Genomic DNA, 21,618 nt, shown 5'->3' with positions numbered 1-21,618 from the left:
CATTTACATAATATATATTTTTATTTTAAAACTATTTGCTATTTATTTATTTTTTATTTTTAATGCTCAAGTGACATCTGTGCTTTCAATATTTCAGACTCCCTTCGTAGATCCCTGTATGTGTGTGTGTGTGTGTGTGTGTGTGTGTGTGTGTGTGTGTGTGTGTGTGTGTGTGTGTGTGTGTTTATGTCCAGGACACGTTTGTGATTTTAAATGTGCAGATGTCACATACAGTTACTACAGCTAAAATGATCTTGGATAATGGAAACTAACTGGTATGCCAACTATGGAGCAAAGTGGAAGAAAGTGGGGAACGTTCACCTAGGAATCGCATTGTAATGAAAACTCAAACATGACTGTGGGACACTGCATCTTTAAAGTGCCATCTCTTTTTATTGTAAACGTGTTACTTTCTGTTAGTTGCTTGTGAGGTCTGGTTTTTAGTTGCAGTGTTGTTTTTATCATGAAGCTGATAAAGATACAATTCTTCATATGAAGCGCCCAATCAAGAAGCTGAAAAAATTATAACACAACAGTGTTTGTTAAATAAATAAATAAATAAATAATAATAATAATAATAATAATAATAATAATAATAATAATAATAATAATAATAATAATAATAATAATAATAATAATAATAATAATAATAATAATAATAATAATAATAATAATGTGGGCCAGGTACATCACCTCTTTCTGGACTTCACTTGTGACAGAAAGTGAACACACTGATGTCTGGACTCCAAAACACTCAATCTGGGCAGTCCCTGGGCAGCTACAGGAGCTCATTAGTAAATTCAGGATTGTATAAAAAAGATTTACCCAACACACCACCACTGCAGTAAAGCTGAACCCTGTTATATCTTATGTTATATCATGTTTTCAGTTTAGTAATGTTTTAGTTGTCACGCAGCTGCTTCAGCTTCACCATCTCATTAGCCCTCATTTTGACTTGCTCAGAAGGCAAAAATCTGGAAGAATTCATTGTTTCTTTACCTGATTGTTAAATACTAATTAGGCTATTGGGAATGGCTTTGACAGTAGATTAATGTTTACCACAAACCTAATTAAAAAACAGCCATTACAGACCCTGCTCTCGGATTGGATGGTGAAGGATCAAAGCTGTGGAAACATACCCGTACAAGACATGGGTTACAACAAATGTGTCTAATTAAATTTTTATCTTAAATGTATCCCAAACATTAACTTATTGATTCCTTTTCTGAAGTCAGTTTTATTCTGGGGTTATTCATCAGCTTCATGTATAAAATCTAAATCAATGGTATTTATTAATTCATTTAAGCGAAGCGAACCTCGGTTGAATGAATGGACAGACCAGCAATGGTGGTTCTTGTTTTAAAAAAAAAAAAAAAAGTGTTTAACATTATTCCTTTAATACCATACCAATGCCTTCACATAACTACAACACGGTATATATATATACAGTGCTCTAGTACTGTGTTTTTCTCCCTTGACATCTTGGTAAAAAAATCCATCATTTCAAATTGTGCTGCAGACTATAGCCTGCAGGAAACCACTTTACAAGTCTGAGAATAATCCTGACGGCACGTAGAACATGTGATTAGTAAACACCCTTACCCTACAGCATGTGTAGGAGGAGTAGGAAAGAATCTAACCAAGCCAGGTCACAGCAAAGGTTAGGCTGCTGGGCACCAATTATTCAACATGTATGAATTCATCCATAAACAAATCCACTTAAACAGCATAACTGCTAGACTGTGCTTTTCTAAGGATGCAGTATCAGTCAAAGCACAATATGGGGATGATCTTAACAGTGACAGTTATCGACAGTGATAACTTTGAAGCATCTCGACCCGATCAAAAAAAAAAAAAAAAAAGTGCACCTCGCCCCCTGTAAGAAAGCCAGCCCTAAAGCTTTTCTATACTTGAGTCGCATTTGCATAAAACTGCTGCTAAAGGAATACAGTGTGACTGACAAGCGTAGTGCCACTGTGGTATGAACTGAGAAGATTTCTCCTTGGTATTGGAAGCAAGATTATGTTTAGACTGCAGACAAGAATCTTTTGTCTTCCCTATCAAGATGAAGCAATGGGAGAGGGATGTTTGGAGTTGCTGCACCAGAGGATGGCGTCACATCTGAGCTGTACACCAAAACCACGATAGTGGGTGACATGAGGAAGAGGGCCAGTGACAGGAATCAAAAGGGCATAAGGGAAGATCAGATTAATAAGAAGGCTGCCCAAAGAGATATTTCATGCTGCAGCTGGAGAATTAAACGAAGGGCCCTCATGCTGGTGTATCAGGGAGTTGGTTACAGCATTCGCAGGAGCATCTCCCCATTTCAAGCTAACGGCTATTCAGCACAAAAGGCTTCAGGTGGCATCCTAAAGAGGAAGGGGGGACTGAGCTGTCAAGGGAGGGCTTTTACCAATTGAAAGTGGCTGAAGCAGAAAAAAGAAAGAGGCTGAAAATATAGAAATGTAGAAGCAATAATTAGCCTGACATCGGATCCCCAACTTGGCGTGAATGCTTCTCGATCAACAGAGCCCTGCTCATGTTTCACCACTGAATTTGAGTCAACAATCTCTCATCTGGACACTGGGCTCCAGTCCTTGGCTCAGGTTACACGGGAAACTGTTCAACAGAGGCAGGAGGATAAAAGAAAACAAGGAACCAAATATAAAAAAATATACAAAAATTTAAAAAGCTCCTTTGTTTGGAAATTTTACAAGGGTTCAGCCGTCTCGCTCCAGTCTTCTGTCTCACGACTTGTCATCAGGAGATAAAAGTTAGCACCTCGCCAGCTCTGAAAGATCATCTTCCTACCAGGGATAGAGTTTACCAAGGATAGACAGAGTATTGCTGCTGTGCAGAGAATCCGAGTCACAGAGTTTGTGGAGCTGCTCAGATTTGGAGTTCCTTTCATCTCGCTGACACCTGACACCGTGACACAAGCAGGCTGCTGCAAGTTGCAATGCTGATATAAAATTTCTGAAAAGTTACACCAGGAAAAATAAAACCCACTGATGGATCAGGGTTTAAAAGGAGTAGGCTAAAATGTGTAACAATTAGACTGAAAAGCTAAAAAAAAAAAAAAAAAAAAACAATTAAACCCCCATGAAACTAAATTCCTAGAAAAAAAAGATCAATATGTATAAAAGTATCTGGTTGCATTATCGCCTTGGCAGTGATAGCATACGATTCAGCCATGCGAAAAACAGAGTGGAAGAGAGGGTCTTTGGGGCTGAACTGTCTAATTGAAACGGCCATATTCACTAGGAGGCCTCACATAAAAAAAAAAAAATATTCGAAAGCGACCAAGCAAAAAACAAACAGGGTTTTGAAAAAAAAAAAAAAACACTTCTGTTGATAAACGTAAAACTCAAACCATTTACAAAAAGCCTGTTTTATTCCTCTGGTATTCGTTGAGCCACTTAAATAAAGAAAAGATTAAACAGGTTTTTCATGATGATAGGCTGTCAGGAGAAACATGCTAACATGTATGTCACCCTCCTCCTTATTTACTAAGGATTGACACTCAAATAAAGATGGTCTTTCTAGAGGCCAGGGCACTTAATGCAATTTGCCTTTACAGGTACTTTAATCAAGGTTGCCAGTCAGAATCAATTTTCAGCGAGCAATGTGCTAATTGAATCAAGATAACTATTACTCCACTTTTGCACAGTTAATGAAAGGAAGCTTCTCCCTTGAGAGTTAAAGTTCAATTTGGCGCCAAGTGTAAACCTGAAGGGAAAATACCATTCAAAGAAGTAAGTGAAATGAGAGGTGAGACTTACAGTAGAAGAAACTTCTAGTTACAGATCCTGCAGTTGATAGAGTAACACATGGTCTTTGTTCTAGCAGCAAATACTATCAGAATAATAGCTTCTAATATCCCATATATTACTGGTGCATTTTCTTCCATACTTTCTACACACTGCACTGACTTGAGTCCACTATTAGCACATTAACATTTAGAAATACTATTCTAACACTGCAGCACAATGGGGATGTTTTTATCAAGAAACAACAAATAACAATAACGACAAATTTTTAATCAAACTATAAAAAAATTAAATTTCCCAGGTGTATAAAACTGCTCCCCTGTGGTATGCTGGCCATACCTTTATTATTTCCCTGTTTTACTATTAATACAGTGCTGTACATCCGGGGAGCAAAAACATGGTACATTCAGGCTTGGATTAAATCAAAATTATAGCAGCGCCATAGCCATTGCAAAGTACAGCTATGGTGCTGCCATAAACTTTGATCACAACATGGAACCCACCTGTCAGAGTTCCCATAGGCACGGCATACTTGTGATTAAAAAAAAATACATTCATTTAAAGTTACTTACACATTAGGGCTTGTTGCATGTTAGTGCAGTGACATAAACAGAGTGTCCACCTATATCTGGAAGTCTGATGGAATAGGGCCATATAACAGGGAATAACACTGGGGATGTAGTGCTGTACTATTTTTTGATTGAATCCAAACCTGTGATATAGGAGCAGTAATATTGTGTTATCTGTATGCAAGATGGGACCAAAATGCAACTAAAGGCAAACCATATGGATCCAGACCAAGAGTGTCCTGGAGCTCAAATAAGATTTCTGAAATGCAATATTATTTATAAAGAAAGCTTATTGGTTGTATATTGTTACTGATGATGGACAAGCATGTGACTGAGTAGTAGATGTATTTGATACTTGAGCCAGTGTGCTTCAATTTCAATAAACTGCGAGAGGTTCTTTGACCACAATCAGAAACAAATTTTGGAAGTGATATTTAAGACCTGAAAGTGATAAGGCAGGGGAGGAATGCATCATACCCAGAGATGATGTCACTGTAGGGTTGGTGCCACCCCAAGAGGCTTTAATGAACAAATGAAATGAAGTTCCAGCAGTATAAGGTCTCCCAGTAGGTTGTATAACATGACTTACTGAAGAAATCCTCTTTTCGCATTGGCTGTACGAAAGTGATATCCAGTTATCAAAGCAAGATGTCAACAATGCCTTAAAATGAGGAAATTCAAACTCCATTCAATACAAACTGTTATCTTTTCACCTCGTCTTGAATGGCAGATCATGTTTTTTGTTTTGAGTTTAAATTTCTTGTTTTCATTTTCACCCCCCTCCCACTCCTGCCTGATTCTAAGTGTAAAACAAAACAAAAAATACATTTATTTATTTTATTTTTTAATAAATAAACTAGGGCATTTTTTTCTTATTTAAACAATATTTTAAGCAAGGCTTATTTTAATTTATAATGGTGTTATTTTTGTAGTGTTTTCTTTTTGTTTAGTTTGTAACAGGCTTTTAAAGTTTGGTTTAATACAAATTAAAAACACTTTTACATTAAAAGACCTTTAATTTCAGGGCCCTTATTGTATGTTTCAAAGATACTTGCCAACAAAGAAAGTCATTATGACAGCACGCCATGTGCAATAATTACAGAAGAGACACTTTAGTCAGTTCCTTAGTTTCCAGTTAGTGGGTATAAAATAAGCACCAATCTAAAGTGACACTGGTAGTAATTTACAGTACAATAACCCATTGTTTAAGCCTTGACGTGTCAAACCAGGTCTTCAGTGTAAAAAATGTCAGTGACTTGACGAGTTCCAATGGACATCAAAGGAAAGAGTAAAGGTTAATTTAAATAACGACACAGCAGGACACTTGGGATAGAGCACCGCGTTTAGTTACCACTGAAAATAAAGCAACACAACCAGGATTTGCTACACCAGTTTTATACAAAACAAAAGGCCTTCCCACTCCAGTGGAAGTCACACATGCTCTATTGTACTTTTGGACTGGCTACAACTGTACAAGTGCACATAAGTCAAGTTCTACCCTGTTATCCTCCACCCTTCGTCTGAGGATTCAATTGCACATTTTCTTTTAACCATGACAGGAAAAAGCAAATAGTGAAACAGAATCATGGCGGACCCCCTGCCCCGCCTCCCCACACACACTCCTTGTTTACATTGGTTTGTCCATACCACTCTAATTATCATGAAAGACTAATGCATATGGAGAGATTGTCTCACTGGTTTCCTGGATCAGTGAAAAGCCATCAAGGTTGAAATTTAAGCAGAGTCTTTTTTTTTGTGACGCCCAGCAAATATTCCCATCGGACAGTTTTACACCTTGGGGGAGTTTTGGTCTTCAGTTCAAAACTATTGCTCTGTTCCCAAAGGGTTGAGGGGGGGTAGAGTGGGGTTGAGGCGGGGAATGGGGTAAAGAGAAATCTGAGGAGAATAAACATTTACCAAGTTCTCATCACACACTTTTCACAAAAAAAACTGCAGTATAAACTGTACAAGCTCCTTCTTAAATCAGTCAGATTACATTTTTCTTTTTTAAAGTGTAACACTGGAGATATGGCATTGAAATAAAAAAGGTCTTTATAAACAGACAAGAGACTATTTACTATTTAACAGAATAATATATAAGCTTCGTTAAAAAAGTGCATCCATGGTAGTTTTGTTTGACCTCTAACGGGCTGTGAACTAAATATAAACCTTTATATGATCAAATACAAGTTCAGTACCTGTAGTGTGGGTTAATAAGGAGTGCTGATCAGAAGGTTTAGCAGCTAAACGACAGCACTTACATAGAAAAAAAAGTCTTACCCCCAGCCGCCAATTTTAATTTAGAGATTAAAAAGTATCGAAGGAAAAAAGTACCTCTGTTGGTGTAAAACTAACAGGAGACGAGGATGGTCAAGGGGACAATAATGCAAGAACAGGAAGAGAAAGGGCTGGAAATAGGAATGTCCTCAGTGTTGGTTTGACACGGCCGCTGTCACAGCAGCTGACCCAGGAGGTGGGTGTAGTTGGCGTCACTGCACAAACGTGGGGTTCCTCAAAGGGGAGTGCTTCCACATGTTTGTCGTTTGAATCCAGAGGCCTTTGATTCCAGCCCCTGTCCAGTCGGAGACGATGCAGCAGGAAGTCGACTAGTTTGACTGCGGGCTTGAGGGAGAGGAGTGAGGAGCTGGTGTTGTCTGGAAAGAGACACTGCAGATCAGTGCTCATCCTTCTACAGAACGCCGTCATGCGCCGCTCCTGAAATACAAAAGAAGCAAATGTCACAGGTCACTGAATTGTGTCTGAAGACACCTTGGAAAATTCAAAACAGCTGGAATCTGTATTGTAAAGACTAAAGGTTAAATGACCTTCGTGTCTTTTTACACTGCACTAACTAACAGGTGAAAACATACTTGCAAAAATACATGTAGCTAACACTTTTGTGTAAATGGGCTGCCCCTCACATCACTCAATACGCTGTTCTGCAAATGGCATACCTGACAATACCTGTAATATATACCAGTTGCATCTCCCTGTCAAAAGTCAGTCAGTCATGATGGACAAGACAGGAGATCACTTGTAGTAGCTGGTCAGTTAGCAAATGCTTGTATTATTTGTTTATTTAGCAGACACTTTTATCCAAGGCGACTTACAGACTAGGGTGTGTGAACTGTGCATCAGCTGCAGTCACTTACAACAACGTCTCACCCAAAAGACAGAGCACAAGCTTAAGTGAATTGCTCATGCTCACACAATGAGTCAGTGGCTGAGCCAGGATTTAAACTGGGGACCTCCTGGTGACAAGCCCTTTTCTTTAACCATTGGACCACGCTCCTTTTTTTCACAGTCTCAAAAATACTGACTCCATGGCTCATTATATGTAACATATTGTGCTGCAGTTTTCCACCCGCCAACTTCCCTGAAAACTGGAGATGCTTTACGGTGAAGTGCCATCCTGCCGGCTCACAGTGGGCAGGGCCATCCTGCCGGCTCACAGTGGGCAGGTCTTTCTAATATTTTTCTGACTGAATCTCAATATGATTTATTATGGGTGTATTATTATACTTAGAAACTGCCCAAACTGCTATCCATCACTCATTATGGAAAAGTTAACAGTTGAAACAGTCAAGGTCATGTGGTTGTTTGCCAAGCAGCCTCAGATATGGTGCCTTGCTAAGACCGTCTCATGGCTGTTTACAATTGTAATCTTCCATAAGAGCAGCCAATGATGTAATGATCCCCCCAAAACCCTTTCCACTCCTTCTGTGTGGATCGACTTTCTCACACATTCCATTATGCAAATGTTGCCAGCCAGTTACCGTATGAGTTTGATTACATGGAACAACAGACTTGGTTACTGCTCCTTGACACCAGGCTCTACTGCTCAAACATGAGACCAGAGTAATATGTTTCTACCACTGTCTAACAACTCTAAGGGACCTTTTATGAAGCTAGATGAATGCCAATGTAAAGAGAGGGATGATAACAGTATCAAACTCTCATCTATACAGATTCACAGTTATACTGTTAAAGAAGACATCAAAGAGAAAAAATATTGTCCAGACTGGTTTAACTTGGACATACAGACGTGCTCAAATTTGTTGGTACCCCTCCACAAAAAATGAAGAATGCACAATTTTCTCTGAAATAACTTGAAACTGACTAAAGTAATTGGCATCCACCATTGTTTATTCCATATTTAATAGAAATCAGACTTTGCTATTGATTTTTTATTCAACATAATATTGTAAATAATAAAACAAATGAAAATGGCATGGACAAAAATGATGGGACCGCTAACCTAATATTTTGTTGCACAACCTTTAGAGGTAATCACTGCAATCAAACGTTTTCTGTAGCTCTCAATGAGACTTCTGCACCTGTTAACAGGTAGTTTGGCCCACTCTTCCTGAGCAAACTGCTCCAGCTGTCTCAGGTTTGATGGGTGCCTTCTCCAGACTGCAAGTTTCAGCTCTTTCCATAGATGTTCGATAGGATTCAGATCAGGACTCATAGAAGGCCACTTCAGAATAGTCCAATGTTTTGTTCTTATCCATTCTTGGGTGCTTTTAGCTGTGTGTTTTGGGTCATTATCCTGTTGGAGGACCCATGACCTGCGACTGAGACAGAGCTTTCTGACACTGGGCAGTACGTTTCGCTCCAGAATGCCTTGATAGTCTTGAGATTTCATTGTGCCCTGCACAGATTCAAGGCACCCTGTGCCAGGCGCAACAAAGCAGCCCCAAAACATAACCAAGCCTCCTCCATGTTTCACTGTAGGTATGGTGTTCTTTTCTTTGAAAGCTTCATTTTTTCATCTGTGAACGAACATAGAGCTGATGTGACTTGCCAAAAAGCTCCAGTTTTGACTCATCTGTCCAAAGGACATTCTCCCAGAAGGATTGTGGCTTGTCAATATGCATTTTAGCAAATTCCAGTCTGGCTTTTTTTTGTTTTTCTTTCAAAAGTGGAGTCCTCCTGGGTCTTCTTCCATGGAGCCCACTTTCGCTCAAAAAGCAACGGATGGTGCGATCAAAAACTGACGTACCTTCACCTTGGAGTTCAGCTTGTATCTCTTTGGCAGTTATCCTTGGTTCATTTTCTACCATTCGCACTATCCTTCTGTTCAATCTGGGGTCAATTTTCCTCTTGCGGCCGCGCCCAGGGAGGTTGGCTACAGTTCCATGGACCTTAAACTTCTTAATAATATTTGCAACTGTTGTCACAGGAACATCAAGCTGCTTGGAGATGGTCTTGTAGCCTTTACCTTTACCATGACTGTCTATTATTTTCTTTCTGATCTCCTCAGACAACTCTCTCCTTTGCTTTCTCTGGTCCATTTTCAGTGTGGTGCACACAATGATACCAAACAGCACAGTGACTACTTTTCTCCATTTAAATAGGCTGAATGACTGATTACAAGATTGGAGACATGTGTGATACTAATTAAAGGAACTAATTAGTTTGAAATATCATTATAATCCAATTATTTATTATCTTTTCTAAGGGGTACCAACAAATGTGTCCAGGCCATTTTAGAATATCTTTGTAGAATAAGCAATAATTCATCTCTTTTCACAGCTTCTTTGCTTTATTCTATGACATACCAAAGGCATGCAAGTATACATGATAAAATAGCTTTTAATTTCATCACTTTTCAGGAGGAATGAAGCATTATTTCAATGAGCTGTAAGGGTACCAACAATTTTCAGCACGTCTGTAGGTACATAAAACAAGTTTTTTAATTGGACGTAGAACGGGTCAGGTTGTCAGGTATCTGGCTAGTATATGGCAAATTGTAGTAGACAAATGTAAAATAATGAGGGAAGAACCAAAGTGAAGAGTGTGTGCTAAATTAAACGTAGTGCTACTGCAAGAGATTGGAGGCTGGGCACGAACTGGCAACCCCCTCACACACACACACCGCAAGCGAGCATCTTAACCACTGTGCAAAAGGGTCGGGCTCACCTGCATTCGTGGCTACCGAGCTGTTAACCAACGGCAATGCATTACACAATACTGCCTGTGAGAATACTGACCAATATAGGGATTTAGAGATAATGTTAATTTAAAAATTCATTGAAACAAACTGTGAACTGCAGTTTACAAGGCAAACAAGGCAAGTAGGTTGAAACATCAGTGGGGAAGATACAAATGTAAAAAGAATGAGCAGGAGGCTGCCAGAAGAATTAACAGGAAACTCTAACCTGTTTAAGCTTCTCTGCTTGGTGATCTTTGTCTTTTTGGAGAAATGCTGCTCCATCTTTATACAGTACATCAAATTAATTTATTATAATAATAATAATAATAATAATAATAATAATAATAATAATAATAATAATAATACACATCTTATTTAGACATCTATGCATCTGCAAGACCTTTGCATTACAATATTGGAACAATAAATTCCACTTGCATGTAATATTTATTCTGAAGACTCACATTCCGAACACATGTGTACTGTAGTTATTCCACCAATGAGGTGGAATAGTGTGAAATAGACATGTTCATTGAGTATTCTGTTTATATTGTCACGTGTGGAAAAGGATAATATTTAAACTAGGGATTTTAAACAATTATTGATTAATGGATTAATCACATCTGTGAGCCTTGATCAATAAAAAAATAATAATAATTGAGCAATTAATCTGGTCTACCTCAGTGCGGTATCAAAAAACGGTGTGTGAAAATCAAATCTCGAACAACGGTGGAGGGTACTTACTGTAAGTTATACTCAACATTTCACAATACCTTAGAATGAAGAAAAACAGACTGCAACTTGCAACATTTGTTCATCTGTGCTTTCGTTTCACGGCAGTACTACAAGTTTATCGTATCATCTTAATTGTCAATTTTGTATTCGACGTATCTCTCAAATTGTATCAGAAAATATTGAAAAACTTGTTTGTCTAAAAAACTGTCTGGCTTAGTGATTTAACTACAGTGTGTATGTAGTTAAGATTAAGATGAAGAAAGCTGTAAGAAAGTTCCAATGATGTTTTTGTTACCTTTAAATGTTACTTTATTATACTCAAAAAACACAATTAATCAATCATTAAAAACATGCAAACATAAGTGAATCAAATAAATAAGTACATCCTGACCTCCCAAACAATCAGACACACATCTCTTTTTTGCTTTTAACAGCACTATACACGCCTTTAACCAATCCTCAACACCATAGAATAAAACAAAAAGAAAACACTTCATTTTTAGTTCTCTCTCTCCGTCCCCTTCCAATAAAATGTTCAAATTAAAAAAAAGCCGGGTGTGAGCCCTCTCAACCCATAAATCACCACAAACGACAATTAATAACTAAGTTAATATTTTAAATGAATCACTTTGGCTAACTTCCAATTACATGTAAGCAAATATTTTCAAACTGTCAAATTACATGTAAGTAAATCTAAGTATATTAAACATTAGCTGGCATTATGAAACATTTGCAGTAAATACAGCAGTATCATGTTACTACTTTGTATTACTTGTAATTGTCTTGCAATACAATTTCATATCACTAGCAAACAGGTTTGACACAGATCGGATGATTAACAGATCAATAGAATATGTCAAGATTAAGCCCCCTAATTTAACACCTGCATTCAGAGAATTACTTTCCCCTGCTCAGCTCGACCTGTTTTATGATGGCAGGGTATAAGGTAGTATCCCAAAGTTATATCTGGTAATAATATATATATATATATATATATATATATATATATATATATATATATATATATATATATATACTTGTTATATTGAGCAAGCTTGTGTCATCTTACATAATGTTTATCACTGGTTAAATGTCATTGATAATAGCACATTTTTGCCACTCTCTGTACTACTTGAGTTCTCAAACAGGATACCTACTTAGCAAATATTCTTTCAGTACAGGGGATGCTGCTTCACTCCACCTTGTAATCCAATTGCTGTCAGTTTTTTTTTTTTTTTTGCCATGCCAATAATTTCTAGGGGTGGGCATCAATATGAAAATTGTATATCAATATTGTGCACGTATTCCAATATCGATAATCTCGAAGTCTTCCAAAACACAGAAAAATATAACACAATTGCAATATTAATATAGACGTTAACAGATATTTACATAATAAAAGCAATAACTTACTTTAACCTAGCCTTGCTTCACAATATCCACCACAATGAATCACATTGACAATTTGCTTAAGAAGTAATTTTCTTCTATGTCGGGTGAAGAGAAGTTGGAGATTCAAAGGCTGAGGGCACATCAACCGCCTGGCATTAAAATCAAGCAAAGTGACTTGAACCAAAACCGAAGCTTCTGTACTTCATGGTTTGACAGGAAGGACTGGCTTACGGTAAGTGAAGAGAAACAAACTTTGTTCTGTTTGAAATGCATTTATATCAAATAGAATCAAAGATTTAAAACACAAGTGCTATGCTGTACACATGGGGAATTGTGTTAAACTAAAAATATAGCCACTTGATGAAGGTTGATGAAGGTTACTGTATTTCACTTCTTAGGCATAATGGGCTTGTGTCTAAGAATAGGCATATTGTGTCTCGTATAATTGATTGCATCAAGTTTTGTGGAAGTCATGATTTACCACTCAGAGGTCATGATGAGACAAAGCCTCCTTTGAATCGGGGAGTATTTCTGGATTTAGTTGATCAGTTCTCTGTATTAGACAGTCAGTTAGCTGAACACCTTGCAAATGCAACGGTGTCTAAAAATATATCGAAGACCATTCAGAATGAACTTCTGGATTGCATGCTCAGCATGTACAAAAATAAGTTTGCAAGATTTGTGTCACATGTGTCGTGTAAAATGACAATGGTGATTGTGCTTCGATTTATAACCAGGCCTCTGTAGTGGAGAGATTCCATGGGTTTTTTGAAGTTTCAGGACCAAACTGCTCATGGATTGTCTATTCTTTTTATTTATTTATTAGCAGACTCCCCTTATCCAGGGCAACTTACAATTGTTACAAGACATCACATTATTTTTACATACAATTACCCATTTATACAGTTGGGTTTTTACTGGAGCAATCTAGGTAAAGTACCTTGCTCAAGGGTAAAGCAGCAATGTCCCCCACCTGGGATTGAACCCACGACCCTCCGGTCAAGAGTCAGGAGCCCTAACCACTACTCCACACTGCTGCCCTTTTGAAACAGGAATTACAGCCCTACAATTTAAAAGAGAAACTTGTCACTCAGACATACGACAATACAGCTGTAATGAGTGGAGCTTTGAATGGAGTGCAAGCAAAACTCAAAGAAAGTTATCCGCATGCACACTTTATACACTGCTATGCCCAGCGGCTGAATATTATTATGCAACAAATCTGCTTGGTTGTCAATCCTGTCTGAGGTTTTTTTGCAAATCTTTCAGCAATTTGAACATTTTTCACAACATCTCCAAAACGAACAGCTGTTCTGTAGCAGTCGAATTCCAAGTACTGGTTCAACTCAGTGTAACTTTAAAAGCAGAACAGTAAACACGGTGTATGAAAATCAAAATGCTGTGTTGGAACGCCTTGAGAAAATCCAGAGCAAGGACGGCTGGGATGATGGATCAGTTCACCAATCATATGGGCTGACAAAGCTTTTTTTTTCACTCTACCATGCTTCACCTTGACATTCTTTACAACGTCCTACAGAAACGGAGTTCAAATGCAGTAGCAGCGAAACACTCACTGGACAATTTCACAAAGTCTGTGACAGAAATAAACGAAAACCTTTCAGCTGGAGAATCCGAAACTGAAACTGACTGAAGTCAAATAACGCTCCTCTTGTGAAAGAAGCATGCGACCTTACGATTCTGCAGGCAAAAGAACGACTCCAGAAAACAAAGCACTTAACGCCATTTTATCTTATCCAGAACGATTCCATAGATTTACAGTGGTCTCTCCTGATGAACAGCTGGAAATGGCAGTGAAGTGCTATCCTATGCTGTGCAGAGAAAAACTTACAAGTGGACTAAAAATGTTGTACAGCAGTAGTGAATTCGAAAGTGTGAGGACGGTGCCCACACTGCATAAAGTCCTGTAAGAAAACACCCTGAAAAGACACTTTTTCCGAAACTTTCCAGCTGACTGAGATTGCCATTACTTCCCAGATAACAACAGCGGAATCCGAGAAATGTTTCAGTACATTGAATCGTGTTAAAACATTCCTGCGCAACACAATGAATGACAAACAAAAAAAAAGGGTTAAAATCGTAGAAAATTATACTGTAGCAGCAGAGTATTGGTGGTTCTTTGGGGGGGGGGGGGGGGGGGGGGGGATAGCAAAACAGAAAATGAACTGGAAGATAGCAAAACAGAAAAAAAATACACCAAATCTCTGTCTTTATACTCACTCACCCCTACTTTGTCACTTTAAATAATGTATTTTTAGCAGTTTGCTACAGAAAAACACAAAAAGACACTTCTGCACATTATCCACCCCTCCGACATGAATGAATTCAGTACCGGCTCCTGGTGGATCTTTTCAATGGCAATATAAAATTCAACTAGGGGTGCAACAATTCGATGCATCGATTATTGATCATCTGTCCTTTGATTACATATTGGTGAATCGATGCATCAAATTAGAACCCAGTTTGAAGTCTCCTGTTGCATTAAAACCTTGAGTGTGTGAGAGAGTGCTTTGTTTTGAACTAGTATGGTAGATTAGCGCGTTGCTAGGATACACACTTTAGGCCTCTACATTCGTGTTGGACAAGCCAAATCAGAAGTAGGCCTATTGTATTCATGTTTTCTTGATTAAATTAAGGCCATTTTTGTTTTAATCTATTAAATCTACCGATTACCTATTTTTTTTCAAAGCATGTTGTGTGTGGATTATTTGACAAAATTATCAAGATCACAGAGTGTAAAAATATTAGAGATCGACAACCTATTGTAATAGCAGAACGTGTCATTGACACTACATGGGCAACTTTTCATGCTGATGTCTGAGGTGACTGAATAGATTTAAAAAAAACAAAAAAAACTGACATTTTAAAAGTCCCACATGTATAAGTTATATGTATTAAAAGTACTGTGACGTATAGCCCAAATATAATAAATCTAAAAATCTAAGGTATCCGTGACCTATGATTCGGAAACGGTGAATGACAATACAAATTTCCATCACAATTTGCTGAGCGATTCAAAAGATACATAAAAATGTATATGTGACCTGCTTGAATTTTCAGCACGAGTAATAATTGCAGGCTGGCAGAATGATTCAGAGGACAATATTAATTTTGCTATAATAGGAAAATGTGTAGTTTACCAAAACCAGATACATATGCGATCATTCACTTCTGTGTATCATTCAGCAGCAGAATGGACTGTAGACTGCTGGAAGGTGCTGGTGGCTTGTTTTATGCTGCATAATTATCACATTATTTAGGGTAAGAACTGGATCTATATGTGCAATAAACAGGTTGTTTGACTTTTATTAAAATTAAGACTCCAAATTGGTGCAAAAGTAACTAATTCCATATTAAAGGGGCTTAGAACCTGCCACTATATCCCACAGTCAGGGGAATGCAACCCTGGTGAGTGTCTGGCTGCTGGAGAAGTCTGGGAGTGTGTCTTGAGTCTTGAATTCCATCTAGGGATTCCGTTTTCAAAACACTCCCTAAGAAATGGAAACATGTGCAGACTATATATATATATATATATATATATATATACACATTGGTAGGTAATGAATTCCAGGCAAAACAAGACCTTTCTCTGTTGCCTTTTTTCTATCCTCCTGTCCTCCAATATTATACCCCTGATAATTACCCAGAAAACTGTAGAATTGATTGCTTGATTTTAACCTGGTTTTGAGTTCAGTAATAACACGATACATTCCTGGTGAATTTAAAAAAACAAAAACAGACAGTCTTGAGTATACTGTACAGTTAACACAGTAAATACAAATTCCTACACCCAATCTGTGTGAGTTTAAATAGTATTCACAGAAAAGGGTTAGGTCACATTGACTCATTTTAATAAAATAAAAACAGGGAATATGAGCTGAAATAAGTGTTTCCTGACGATATAAACTATTCAGCTGCTAAGATTCATTTTGGGATTTTGGGATATTCAAAAAATATACAAAGGATGTTGCTGAAAGAAAAAGTTTGCCATTGGGACATTATCTTTTAAGATGCCACTAAAACCAAACCTTACTATTGTGTTACAAAAATAAAATAAAATCCATTTGTTATTACCACCAATGTGCTGCAATTTTGTGTGGTTTGGTTGCCAAGGGATACTGTAGGAAATAAATGGAACCTTGAAATAGAATACTATCTATCTGTAGGAGGAAAAGAGTGACAGGCTACTAACAAGCTTGCGCTCAGCACCATGAAATCTATCCTTTGGGGGGAGGGGGGGAGTTGGTGGATTTATGCATTAGCCTTTCACCTCTGGAAGACGAGGTCCACACAAGAGTCTGATCAGCGGACAGTCACATAACCACTACCATTTCTGCACAACTGGCATGTCCACTCAAGCACTCAAAAAGAGAGGAAGTGAACGATACTGCTGCATATGTTACTAGTATTTCCTTCATCGTGGCTCACATTTATAATGACTTTCAATACTTGCACACACATTCAGTCGATGGCTTTCATTAATACAAGCTTCTTTACTGTAAAAGAATCCCTACCCCCCCAAAAAAACACTGGATAATAGGAAACACAATCCACGTTCAAGTCAGTCAAAATGGACTGACACATGCTGAAACAAATGCACTACAGTGCTCGTTATGTTAAGAAATGTGAAAGCATATACGCAAGTAGGGATTCACTTACTACTCTGACAAATGCCAAAGTATTTTAATAACGTTGAAGATTTCTTTCTTCAGTTACTTGGCCTTACCTTTAACTATAATAACTATATTAATTGCAAACCAGCCTGCTTGTAACAGCACAGGTTCATTAAATCTATACATATAAATTCTTACGATGGCTATTTTTTTTTTTTAATTAGCTCTTTTGCAAATGCTAAAGGTACCCCTAATGTAACTTGCACAACATACCGTACACAACACAAAGACATGTGTTGCGCCAAAGCAGGATACAATACAAAATGTGGAGTCCAGCGTCTGTTATTAAAGGTGTGTTAGTTAAAGGCACAAAACAGAAAGTACTGCTCTAAACCCTTTTAGGTACAAGGGACATATGTGTCCCACAAATAAAATGATGCTAACTTTCTTATTTTTGAAATGAGGTGCACAAAACATGGTTTAAAATTTACCAACAGGTTGGATCTGGTCATCAAAATTGTCAGTTTCCTTGTGATACCTGAGTCACTCGCAAATATATTTAATGAAGAAACCGATTGAACAACTGCTCAATTCCTTGCATAGCTTAATGGGTTATAAGTCAGTATTAACAAATGATCAGCACTATACACAGAACAGAAAGCACTGTTAGCTAAGTATTGGTAACTAATGCTAACAACAATACCCAAAACAGAAAACAAAGTATGTTTTTTTTTTACAACAGAAGTATTAATAACAATTAGTTATTACAATATACAGAAATTATTTAGATTACCAGTACAGAATTACTAAAACCAATGGGTCATTACACCCTGCACGCAGAGGCCTCCCTTTCAGAGAAAGCAGTTCAGTCTCCAGTCTCTAGTCATCAGTCCGTGCTTTAGCCGTTTGTGCTAAATTGCATCTTGGTTTTATAATGTGGGCTACACTGAGGGCTCAGAGTAGTTGAGACAACCAAACTCTTGTGACCACTGTGCCACCGGGCCACCTTTTTTTCTTTCTTGTTTTAAAACAAAGAAATAGTCAGGCCCTTTTTGTCATATGCATCTTGTCAAACTGGAGCTTGAACTCAACAGCATGTATCTTTTCATACAATTTGTACTCTGTTTCGAATTTCATTGTTCATTCACAACAGCACCCTGGCCGCATTCTTCAAATAAGCACTCCCTCTTCTTCTAGTTTAGCTTTAACAGTACTTTCAATCTATGCAAATGTTATCCAACAAAGGGCAATGTCTGGGAGTGCAGATTTAATAACCCTGTGCTGCGCCTGTTGAAGTTGTAACTCTTGCATCATTCAGCAGTGAATTATAGTTAAAACAACAAGCATTAAGCAGTCACGTGTGTTGTTTACAAGGTGTGGTTTGGAAACTCTTTACTATCATGATGTGCCTGAATCTGAAAAAGCCTTTAGAATTGTGTAGTATATTTTTGTAATGTTCTTTTTTTTTCTAACTGTAATAATACAAATATTAATATAACAATGACTGCACAATACATTACGATACCAACAGAAGTTAGCAGGCTTTAAAAATCAGGTCCGTCATGCAAAAGTGATTATATTTTTTGCACGTAGTGCATTATTATGAGAAAACGCCTACTCCCCCCTCTGGCAACCAAGCAGCTTTGCCCAAACCACCTCACATATGATGAGACCAACCTTTTTATTTGTTTTGATTTCGAATTCGCAGACACCTCCTCTTTAGCAGCGGCTCAATGTCATCAGTTCCTGCACTCAGAAGGGGCGTGGAAATGATGCAAGGCGCTAAGACAGTCTTTTCTGCTGGCTTTGGCACAGGCTGGATGACACAGCCGGCCTTGGGCAGCATACGCAGGGCATAGGCATGGTCCTCGTCGGCGGGGTTGTTCAGGTTGGGGTCCTGCTTGTCCCCGCCGGCCAGCGCCTCGTCTGATGAAGCCTTCTTACCTGTGTCCAGCTCTAGCTGAAAGCCGGCGGCCCCCGTGCAGTTGTTCTCCTTCACCGACTCCAGCTCACTGACTGCCGGCTCGTCCGGGTGCTGTGGCGTCTTTTGGGGTTCTGGCCGCTGCTCGAGGGAGCCGCTTTTACCGGCAACATCTGCAGTCTTTGTGCCGTTCACGATAACATTGCAAGTGGCTGCCAGACTGGGCTCTGGCCCTGAACTGCTAGAAACGAGCTGCTGCTGCTGCGTTGGTGGTGGTGCCGCCCCGCAGTGCACAGGATCACTGCAAGGCAAAGCCATGGGGTTAACAGGACTGCAACTGTCTCTGCAACTGTTGTCCACCCCACTGCAGTTCCTCTTGTCCTGGCCCAGGAAAGCTAGATTGAGGATGCTTTGGGGTTCGTGTTCCACTTTCACCTGTGCAACTGGCAGTGCCCTCTGGATTACATGCTGGAGTCTGGATCGGCGGCCCATTGTCAGGTCTATGACACCATCTTGCAGCATAGCAGATAAATTCATAGGGGGGAACACTGCTTTGACTGGGCTCTCTGGTTTGACCGTAAAATCAACCACCTCAGCCCTGCTCCGTTGACGGAGGGTGGACTGGTGACACGAGTGGCCTGGGATAAAGCCTGGAGAAAGTTCAGTGGATTTTGATGGCCCTTGTTTGGTCTCTCCATCATCGCTGCTGCCAGAAGAGAAAGGCCTTGTTTCTCTGGACTCCCCTCCTTCGGAGGAGGTGTGTGGAATGATGTTCTCGCTGTTGCCAGGTGAACCGCCTGGGGCCTTGAAGTTAAAGGGAAAGGGGATGGGAATTGGGATGGGAACTGGGAGAGGAACAATGACCGGATATGGCACCAGGAGAGTGGGAGGTGGCACCAATGGGGCAAGCGATGGCACACCAAAGTTCATCATCTGTGGCATCGGCATGTGGCCGTTTGGCATCATGTTGATTGGAGGGAAGGGTAAGCCTGGCATAGGGGCTCCGAAATGGTGTGGCATCAACCCTGGAGGGTTTCCATGCACAGTCTGGTTGGAGGGCGGGTGTATATGTGGGGAAAGCATTGACCTGTGCATGGGACTCGAGGCTGGAGCCATATTCCTAGGAGGTGGTGGTGGGCCGATCCCAGGAATGATGGAATTGGAGAGGGGACTGTTTGGGGTTGGAGTGTGGGGTGCTCGGAGGAAAGGTGGACGCATCTGCTGCATCATCTGGTGTTCCATGAAGAAGGGCAGCGGCACAGGCCCACGGTTGGTCATCACCATGGGCGGACTTCCAGGTGGGACCCCCATGTGTGGGGGCGGGAGAGGTACTGGCGGGGGAAGGGTTGGGCTCTCGTGTGGCTTGGGCCCTGGTGTGGAGATTTTGGCAGTGGAACTGATGGCAGCAGACTCTGATGGGGACATGGACCCTGATGGCCCAGGAGCGTGATTGTGCCCGGCCATTGTAACCCCAGGAGATGGAGCCTTCCGTCGCAGGTCACCCAGAGAAGTGTTCCAGGACTCGGGTGTCAGGAGCTGCACGCCGCTGCTCTCAGGTTTACTCTCAGTCGGAGGGTGCCCTGGGTTGCAGAGGCCAGCTGGGAGGTTGGCCTGGGTCTCTTTGTAGAAAATGTCCATTTTGTACTGGTTGAGACATTTGGCGCTGCAAAACTGAAGCCTCCTCTCCCCAGCTCCGAAATCCAAGTATTCTTTTGTGTGTCTTATATGCTTGCACCAGTCACACACCTGCAAAAGAAGAGAGTATGCAGATGTGACATTTTTGCTCAACTTAAATTTCTAATTATAACTACACAACTGTTATTAGTGATCTCTTCCCATTACTTGCTGTCTCTGCAAGGGCATGGTAGCTATGTCGCTTTTAAAACCTATTAATTTATTAGAATTGAGTATACGAGTAAAGTAATATAAGAAATATGAAAGACAGTGCACATGCAACTACACAGACATCTCAGTCAAGTACTGTTTGGAATTGTTTTATAAGGGATATACACTAACTTAAAATCATAATCCTCATACTTTTTCATATTAACAAGGCTACTGTGAGATATATTACGTAGTTACTTATTTAACACTACAGCCCACTGCTACAAATGCTTTTTAGTCACTGTGCCATTTTTGCTTTTCAACATCGTCAGTGATCACAGATAGTAGGAAACATTATGTACGTTGCATGTGAGGAAATTGCATTTGCAAAGCATTGCCAGTGAGGAATTATAATAGGTGAAATCATCCCTGTCCCTCCCCACAAACCTATAAAAGGTACACTACTGTAACAGCACACACAAATGTGGTTTATAACAGAGAAATAACATTCGGTCCATGAATTGCTGATATTATAAAATTAAATGTAACAGCATGAACTTTTCAACTGCATTGTATTAATCAATTATGCACCCGTTTTTAGTAATAACAGACTAAAAAAGGTAAATGTATCTATTCAAGAAAAAACTGCTTCTAGTAACTCATTTATAGGTCAGCAGTTGAACAGTTTACTGAAGGCAGTTAATTCTGATTGCTGCATTGATTATTTTTTTTCTCCAGGGTCTCCAATGCCACTTCCAGGTAAATAAATACTTTCTCTCTCTATAAAACATTTGCAATCCCTCCACTGATTTTTCCAGTTTTCAATAATTCATTAAGT

The 21,618-nt window shown here is 39.3% G+C and overlaps 1 protein-coding gene across 8 annotated transcripts in view; it reads right to left on the bottom strand.

Moving 5' to 3' along the window:
* Positions 1–6,887: 6,887 nt before the first annotated feature.
* Positions 6,888–21,618, bottom strand: part of LOC117411408 (sine oculis-binding protein homolog) — a 92,268-nt gene continuing 77,537 nt past the window's right edge. For 7 of the 8 annotated variants that reach the window (XM_059025667.1, XM_059025669.1, XM_034018887.2 and 4 more), the window contains 2 exons: positions 18,713–20,702; positions 6,920–7,054 (listed from right to left, as the gene is read on the bottom strand). In XM_059025667.1, the coding sequence (XP_058881650.1) occupies positions 18,717–20,702 (1,986 nt within the window). In that variant the 3' untranslated portion in view covers positions 6,920–7,054; positions 18,713–18,716. Of the gene's footprint in view, positions 7,055–18,712; positions 20,703–21,618 lie in introns of all 8 variants that reach the window. The other variant, XM_034018891.2, reaches the window with a different exon arrangement.

The sequence above is a fragment of the Acipenser ruthenus genome, chromosome 6, assembly GCF_902713425.1.
Source record: "Acipenser ruthenus chromosome 6, fAciRut3.2 maternal haplotype, whole genome shotgun sequence".
Taxonomy (NCBI): Eukaryota; Metazoa; Chordata; class Actinopteri; order Acipenseriformes; family Acipenseridae; genus Acipenser; species Acipenser ruthenus.
The sequence above is the reverse complement of the archived record's forward strand: the minus strand, read 5'-3'. Positions and strand labels throughout refer to the sequence as shown.